The 9,432-nt window shown below is 36.4% G+C and overlaps 1 protein-coding gene across 1 annotated transcript; it reads left to right on the top strand.

Annotated features, from left to right (window-relative positions):
- Positions 1 to 8,144: 8,144 nt before the first annotated feature.
- On the top strand, positions 8,145 to 9,106 carry LOC108378923 (salivary gland-expressed bHLH). The gene has a single exon (XM_017635227.1). It carries the CDS (start codon positions 8,386 to 8,388, stop codon positions 9,055 to 9,057), a length of 672 nt encoding a protein of 223 aa, XP_017490716.1. The 5' UTR covers positions 8,145 to 8,385; the 3' UTR covers positions 9,058 to 9,106.
- Positions 9,107 to 9,432: the final 326 nt, after the last annotated feature.

The following is a 9,432-nucleotide window of genomic DNA, read 5'->3' as shown; positions in this document are numbered from 1 at the left end:
AACCAACTGCCAAATTCCGGCGAAATGTCATCTGTTCGCTCACAAGAGAGAAATATCCAAAATAGTACGCGAACAGAAAATTTGCAGAAACTTGCAAGTTAGACGAACAGCTGATATAATTTTTGTTTACATTCAAAAGTGTAAAATTTAAAACGTACGAAAACTCATTACAAAGTGGCATCCTGGCACAGTTTATTGATTAAACAAATAACTACTTACTTCTTACAAGTTTAATTAGTCGCATTTTGTAATTTTTAACTTCCAAACCATCAAATTCAATTTTGTGATTTGCGTAAATGCCACCCAGCTGTTTTTGATTAGCTGTTTTCCTGTTGGCAAATTGCTGTTGGCAAAAATTTTTCCAGCAGAATCCAGCAGCTTCCCCTCAAAATGAAATGTCACTTTGCTCTCTCAATTTCCCCTACTTTGCAAGTTTTTTGCGTACGCGATCGCAAAAACTTGTAAGTTTTGGTTAAACATGAACAATTAACAGCTACGCGAACGAACCTATTAAATTTCCAAAATTCAAAATGGCGGATCCAATATGGCGGACGATTTATTAAAAAATGTATAGATTGTTATGAAGCTTGGTATCCAGAGATTTTCGTCGTCACTGACGTCACTACGAAATTCCTCAAAAACAAATGAAAAATCTTCAAAATCCGAAGAAATTACTTAAAATATTCTATTACAGATATTAATATTGTGTACTACATACTATTATCTGTACCTGTAGTACTTAGTATAAAAAATAATTACATTCTCCAATTCAAATGGTACATTTGTACTTGCAGCTCAAACAAAATATCACCGTTATTTTTTATGACTTGCTTTGTATATAATATTGCTGCAACTATATCAATGCTCAATCTAGTCCTCAAGTCAGTCCTACACATTTTTAAACTACATACTAAACATACATATGTTCTACTGAAGCATTAGAAAAGGGCTATTATTAGTAATGGAGATAAAATTTTTTTTTTCAATTTGGAAACTTATATGAATCTGAAGAATCATTTGATTCAAAAACTTTTTTCCTATAATTTTCTGGATCTAATGAAGAATCAATATGAATATTCTTATGATAGAACAATACGTGTTCTCTCCATTCGTTATCGAGATTTTGCAAGCTCAAAATAAGTTGAAAATATAACGATGGAAGGAAAAAAATTATCAATAGCATTTTGAATAATTAGCAGCAAATGAAGATGTGCTTGAGAGCGAAAAATACCACATAAGCTTTCCTTTAAGCTACTTATGTTGCGTATGGGGGTGTTTGAAGGTTTGACCAGCCGTTTAAGGGAAATGTGAACAAAAATAAAAATTTTTTGATTTTCTGGCCGCCATGTTGACGTTCGAACAAACTGCTTACGTTGTGCATGATAAAATCGCCTCATTCGCAACGAAATTTTTACCGAATGAGGACGCAAGAGAGAAAAATCGAAGAAAACCAAACCCTTTTACATTGTGAACCGGAACAAAACTAAAATTCTTTGCTTGAACGAGTCATGTTTGCATGGTGTATGGCGAAATGGGAAAAGTAGGTTTGAAGAATGGTTGACAAGGCGCTTGTGTGGTGTATTTCGCACTTTATACAACTTCGGAAAGATTTTGGTTTTTTTTTAATTTGCAGAGCGATTTAACAACTCTGTTGTGGAAAACATGGCTGCATTTTTATCTGCAAATATATCGCGAGACAATCCTCAAAAACTACTCAAAATAAAAATCCTCAAAAACTACTCAAACACACCCGCACTAATAAAGAATTCTATCTCCGTGTTAAAATATGGAATATTCCACACATGATTTTACTAATTTCAGTATTTTTTTCAGTCAGATTTTAGGAATTGAACAACTTACGTACCAGGGCATTTAATTCGATCTGATGAACAGACATGTTGACACCTCACAAAAGTAACGAGCAAAAAATATGAAATATTTATAAAGAAAGTTCCTCGTTACCAATTCGTTTACTGTTACAGTAGTGAATCTTTTTCCGGGTGGGTACTTTTTATACTGCTGCATGCATGTTTTGTGTCAATATGTATCAGCCTTTATAATGCGAATCTAATTGGAGACTATCGCCAAATAGACTTTTGGACGGATAAGTATGTAGACTGACTGCTGACAAATGACCACAGTATCATCTGAGTAAAAACTACAGTGGAAGATGATAAATAAAAAAAAAAATGATGTACTCAAACATACACTGTATGCATTTACGCACTTATTGTTGCAAGTGTCACAAAGTACAATAATTGGATGTCTTTTGAACCAAGTCATATGTGCGTATGTATGTATCTACATTTCTACACGTGTTTATACATATGTATGTATTTGTTTTTTTAGGTAAAAGTACGTATGCACCTAAGAATACAAGCACGTATGTACATAGTGCACATGTACTATATGCACATATTTATGTACGTATGTATGTAAGCATATACATATTGGACCGCCCCACATTTTTAGTGAGAGAATAGCACTTAATCAATATGTAAAAGTCAATATTAAATGAGTTGCCAACAGGTAAGTGGTCTTGCTGCTGTAAAGCGTAATCAATCAGTCGCTTGATGTAAGTTTGAAACGGTTACAATGATGTGCGTAAGATCCTGCCGCATGGGAGAGGAATACTTAAGTACAGTGGGCTGCTTTTTAGAATTAAACGAAAATACATAATAGTATCTCCTTCATTAGCGCTTCGACAATTTAAGAGATTTTGATCGCGTTCGCCATATGTATGTAGCACGACAGTTGTCACTCCTGTGCCAACTGATCCCGATTGGAATGGCCAAGTGAAGNCTAAGTACAGTGGGCTGCTTTTTAGAATTAAACGAAAATACATAATAGTATCTCCTTCATTAGCGCTACGACAATTTAAGAGATTTTGACCGCGTTCGCCATATGTAGCACGGCAGTTGTCACTCCTGTGCCAACTGATCCCGATTGGAATGGCCAAGTGAAGCCAGAGCGGTAGCTTTTCTTTATCTTTTACCAGCAGAGGGTATCGCGCTGAATAATTTCAGATTCTTACCAATTTTGATGGAACGGGTAGTGCTGCTCAACGTTATTTAATACAGTCGTTATAAATACATAATTTGGCAAGAATACTTACTAAAATCTGACATCGCGGTATACTATATATGCAATTTTCCAGATCTAAAGCCTTGATAAGAAGGCCCAATCAATTCATTGACGGTACGCATAAGTCTTTCACGCATCCCGCTCAAAAAAGCCTTCTATGCGGTTCTCAGAAGACAGATGCCGTGGATAATGTCTTCTTTTGGATTGAAAAGCATACTCACTAGGTTGCTCGAGAAACTGGTTTTCAAGTTAAATACTGTATTGCGGTTCGAATTCATTACAATTAGAAAAAAAAAAATCTTAAAAAAACTCATGGGAGCCTAGGTCAAAATTTTTCCGGTTGAATACATAGGAGACAGCCCCAACTAGCCCCCATTTAGCTATGTTTAACCGTCTGCCAAACACCCTGTATTTATTAGTTAAAATTCGAATGTTTATCATTCTTCCTCTTCTTTGGGCAGTTTGACAGTTTTCAGAAACTCACACGCGGAAAAAGTCCGCGGGACACGATCTAGTAAGAAACAAAAATTACTCTCTCAAAGTGGCTCTCAACAGCCCGAGATTCAACCAAAGGAAACCGAAATGGGAAGTTTCGGACGTTCGTGGGCGAGCAAAAAAACGGACCTTTTATGTGGTCGAAAGCAAAAAAGTAAAATAAATCGGGATCAATTTATTACATACTAACACCCCAATTCATAAAAAATAAAGAATGCTTTATAAAATCGAAAATTTGTATGAAAATATGATAACAATGCACAAAACAAAAGCAACAATACAAATTCAAAATGGCGGGCCAAATATGGTAGTTTCAATCGCATAGTTTAAATTAAACGAATTTTAAGGTTAAATTTGTGCCAACATTTGAAAAAATATATTTTCTATTAATATATATAATATAAATTAATATATAAGTTTAGGAAAATTCCAAAAAATACCATTTTCACACCTTTAGGTTAGAATAAACCTTACATGCTGGACTAGTTCTGGATTCAGTGCAAAAAATTGCACAGGAGATACATGGTATTCATATCAGTACTAAATAATAATAAATAGTTCTTGGGTTTGGGATTTTCCAAAATTTTCTTGGCCTGTTTAATGAACTGGTATCCATAATTGAAGAAGTGAGATCAGAAGATTTATTTTTAAGGTTAAATTATTTTCTACATAAAATTATTATCTGAATAAACTTTTTTAAGGTTTCAATGATCCTTTCACTTTGTACCATAGTCTAACTAGCTGTGAAGTTATTATAATTTCAAAAATGGTGGCAGCCCTACTAAAAAAAATAATACATTATTGGACATCTGGAGGCCAAGCACTTTCATCTTGACACCTCATTTTCTGTAATACAACAAACGGTGCGGATCTTAAAATTTTTTCGACAGTTGGGAACCCTACAGAAATTCTCAGGCCTAAAGACGTGTAGATGTTATACGTTCCGCTGGCGGGTCGCATGCTCCTGCGCCATCCGGCCTCCTTAAACGTAGCTTGAAACCTTCTTTCCCAGATGAAGCGTGGGGGTATGTGGTCTGTTTTGTCCTCCACCCCCCTGCATATCGAGCTGTGCCCGAAGGTACTAGCGGAGAATTCACCTAAGGCCATCAATCTTATAGCGGATTTCGCGTGCAGTGATTATCCACTGCGATGTCAATTGGCTGGTAGGTCACCAAAGGTGAAAGGTGTAACCATTCAAGATTCCAAGATCCTTGCTTGATAGCTCCACCCCGTTGAGTCTCGGGGGATTCCACGCGGGGATTTTGTACCTTCTTGTACCGCATCCGTTTTTTCAGCATTTACCTCAAAGTTGGCGGAAGTCACCCATCGATGTACGACCCCTAGAGCGCTTTCCATTACATTACTGATGGTATCTAGGAATTTCCCGTAACAACTATAGCTATGTCGTCCGCATAGGCAATTAGTCTGCGTGATTTCCCTTCGAATTATCCCAGAAGTTCATTCGCTACGAGTAGCCACAGGACTGGTGACAGAACACCATCCTGAGGAGTTTCTCTATGCACTAGTCTGAGCAGTCTGGCATTGTTCCGCTCCGCGTTAATCTTCCTGCAGCTCAGCAGACTTTTTATCCAAAGAGGGATATGGAAGTGGATCTAACCTTCGTGATAAGCATGCTGCGCCTTTGATATGCTGGCCTACGGCAGTTTACCGCTAATGTAGGCACCAGAATAGTTTCAAGTTAGAAGGAATGAGGTTAGACTAATTGATATTTATTCTTATTGGATCTCCACTCCCCCATACCGTGTTGTGCGCATTGGCGTCCGCGCTTATGATGAGTGGATGTTTCGCCTTATCGGCCTCTCCCATTAACTTCCGGAGCTCGTTTGGTGGCGACTCCTCGTCGTGAGGCATGTAAAGAGATGCAAGGAGTATTGTGTCATCCTTGCCAGCCTTCACAGCTACTACCGTCAGGTTATTTGAAGAGAAATTAATATCAATATAAGAGTGCATACTTTTCCTAACCAGTATAAGCTGTCTTACCCTTTTTCAGTCGGCTGGCCTCCTTTTCGCGACGAGCGCATCCAGCAGCTTAAGCTCGACTGCTCCCCATTGAGACATTTGGCCCAGCGGATTGCCATGGTCAATGAGTGCCACGATCAGATGCCTCCTGGCTATCTCACTGTGGTGAAGAAAACTCGCTGTGCCCGCCGATTTTACTTAAATCTACTGCCTTTCGAGACTTAAATTTATATGGTAAATCTTAAAAGATTTAACGTTAAATCTCGTCACAGGGCTAAATCTTTATTAAATCTCACAGTGGGGACAAAGTATAAATTTACTTATAAAAATATGGACATAAATTGCTTTATGACCTCTGAATCTATTGAGGAATAAGTGTAATTTTTGGTTTATAAAGTCAATTTGCCATTATGCAAATATTTGTGAGGGAGATTAAGTTAAATTTCAGTGGTTGTAATAGAGTTCTCAAATAGACGGCGTTGACTTACCATTTCTTGTTTCCATATGTTAATTGCTTTAAGAAATGCAATTTCTATTTAAATGTGTATATTGTCAGGAACGTATGTAATTTGAGAAAAAACACTTAAAGCAAAAAATTCCCTATTTTGTAAAAAAAATATTTTAAACAAAAAAATTACGCATCAGTTTTTAAAAATTTTATCGTTGTAAAGGATACCAGAAAACTTATACTTTGTTAGACCCCGAAATTTCTATTTATATACACAAACAAAAATTTAACTAAAAACATTTTTCCCTCTGTGTATTGATTTTTTTCGTGTGTTTAAAAATTGTTGGTTTTTGTCGCATGGTGTTATAATTAAAAAGCTGAATAAAATCAAGTTAGGGAACTTCCTATTTCCCTTAAACAAAATCTTTATGTCTATAAACAATTTTTTACTTTTTAGTTCACATTGTATTTAGTAAAATCGTTTTCTAGTTTTTTAAACTATAATTTTTTTTTTGTTTCTACATATCCATGAGAACAAATAGAAATTAATTTATAATACTGAAATTACCGCATATGTAACTATGTATGTATAAATACTTCTTATTTATTTTGTAATCTATATTTTCCTCCCTATATAATTTGTTTTTTTTTTTTACATACAAGTATATACATACATGCGTATGTTATACATTCTTTGTTACATTATAAAATTATTTTTTTGAGTCACGCGCTACATTTCGACATTTCTCGTCAATTCCTTCAAATGACCACCGCTGTCCTCCCTTGGCTACATGCGTAACGTAAGTAAAGAGACCCACCATAAGCCATTATATCTACTTATGAAACTAATTCTTATAAAACCAAATTGAATATTGAATGGAGTATTAAATACTACAAATGAAGTTGGAGCAGAGCTCATCAATACGACAAGGCTCCGATGCAAGCGTTTGAATGCACGCGTTAATATGTATGTGCATACATTTGTAAGTATGTACATACCCTGAAGGAATGGTTGGTCCCATTGCTCGATGGTAGTATAGTCCATATATAGTCCAAAAATTTAAAGCAATGTAATTTAAAACAGGTGAATTGTACTAAAAGTGGTCCGAATGTAATGCATACGGTATGAAAATTGTTCTAAAATTGGTTATAATGTCACGCCGTAGCGGACAATGGGTATGATTAACGATTTACCGATATGTAGGCACTTAAGGTGAAATTAGTCAAGAACGCAGAACATATACTTAAAAGCTGCAGAATTTTGTCGATTACTGGAGCCCTCAGTGTTGCTTACTACAGTGTTGCCAATCATCAATGCCTTTTCATAAACTTATCTTTTCAACTAAAATTTTTCGTGCAATAATAGATGCAAGCTAAATATAAACTACTTATTTTTCAACAAAAAAAAAACCTTATTCGAAAGTAAATTTCAAATAATTTAAACGTATTTTGAATAGGAACTTATAACTTTTTTACCATCTACAAAACTGACGAAGTGGCAACCATCTATAGAAGGAAAAAATCACCTGACACGGAAAAATCTAAATTCCGCAGATTTTTGCGCTACGGGCTACAACTACAAAAAAATTTTGCGGTGGTTGAGTTTTCATTTACATGGCGCTCTCGTAAGACAGATCGTATCAGGTGACTCGGGTTTACGTACCGGTAGGTTTACGTTCTTGACTAATTTCACCTTTAGTCAACGAATTTTCATGTGCGGACAGAAAGTATCCGCTTAGAAAATTGGTTACAATGCGATGCAGAAGCGGGCAATTGGTCCGAGCCTAGGACATTTAATGTTAAATCTAAATAGAATTTTACAAACTTTGGACTACTTACAATAACTTGCAGTCTAGTTTGTGCAGTGCTCTAAGTCTATTCCGACATCCTACAGGGTACTTATGTATGTACGTTTGTACATAAGCGCATGCCTTTTATAAGTTAATGTACATATGCATGTGTGTCATGGTGTATAGAAATCAGCCATACTGGCAGCCATATAATTTTATACGTTGCCACATATTCCACGCAAAGAGAACCTAAGCTCGACTTTTAACGCTTAAAAAACGAAAGTGATCTTAAAGGTGCGATAACGAATCGATCTGAAATCTTGTGACATTTTACTGAAAGCATTCGCTGTTGATGGACGACTATAGAGCGCGAACGCGGCGCCGGTTAATCGGATGGGGTTTTAAATTTCTTATTGTTAAAACTTAAACGCACAATCAAGTGTTACTATAAATCATGATATGAAAAGTACCTAAAATTAATTGTAATAGTTGCATATGATTTTGTGTGTGTATACATATGTATATTTGTATATGTATATGTTTTTGTGTAAGAGTGAGAAACGCCTTCGAGCAAATTAAGTTTACACAATGTCCGATGAATTTCTTGGTAGTAACGCAAATGATGAGCCGGCGGTACTTGTGCCGAATGCTATTAAAACCACCGACGGCACAGCGGAAGCTTGTGACGATGCCGATTCTTATCAATCGGAAACGGAAAAGCCAATTTTATTGGAACTTGGCACTACACCGAAACCACCACCAGTTAGCGCTAGCAATGCAGTTGCTTACAGAGCGGATTATCCTTTGGATATGCATTTGAATGGAAGTTCGTGTTTGACAACAACTCACTACCAACCATACACCGTACTTTCGTCCAGCGAGTCCCACATGCTGCCACAGATTGCTGCTCATTTCACACCGTCAATATATAGCAATCCTTTTATTCAATATGAAAGTCCTCTGACGCCACCTACACCACCACCACCGCCACCGCCCTCGTCATCGTCATCTGCTTCGCTCTTGCCGCCGATAACTACAAGTACACATTCCAGTTATGCTGTTCAAATACCGCAGCCAGTGATTTCGTGGCCATTGACGACGGATGCGAAAAGGAAATCTCTTGCGGAAGTGGTACCACCACCGATTAGTATCAGTTATCTTGGGGCACGCGAACACATTATTTCGAAAGAGTCGAATCCGTCTTGGAAAGAGAAGGCGCTGCAATTGGAGAAAGGTGAGAAACAAATAAAAACAAATTAAGGACGAAATTGGTATCTATACACAAAGAACTAATTATGAAAATGTGTGGTAGAGTTTTAAAAGTGCCCGTTGTAAAATTGTTGTGTTCCACCTCAACGGATGATTTACGTACATAGTTAATCAATTTCAATTTAGACAAAAAACGCGTTTGTACAAACTCGCGTATGTATTCATACAAAAAAATAGCAAAATTTCAAAAGCCTAAGTGTTTGCTATCGAATGAAGCCTAGATATACGTAAGTTGTGTTTTCGTATTCTCCAGCAAAAAATTTCCAGTAACTTGCCAGAAACCAAATTTCACAGAGTAAGCCAATATTTACCAAACCAGCAAGAAGTTGCAAGTTGTTTAAACAGTGTTATTTTCCGACGAAATTT

This window comes from Rhagoletis zephyria, unplaced genomic scaffold (assembly GCF_001687245.7).
Source record: "Rhagoletis zephyria isolate East Lansing unplaced genomic scaffold, Rhagoletis_zephyria_1.1 Rzeph_scaffold_15255, whole genome shotgun sequence".
NCBI lineage: Eukaryota > Metazoa > Arthropoda > Insecta > Diptera > Tephritidae > Rhagoletis > Rhagoletis zephyria.
This window is presented reverse-complemented; position numbering and strand designations above follow the sequence as displayed.

Bases quoted from the DNA above. Each gene is read 5' to 3' on its own strand.
- LOC108378923 (XM_017635227.1), top strand. From the start codon at position 8,386: ATGTCCGATGAATTTCTTGGTAGTAACGCAAATGATGAGCCGGCGGTA.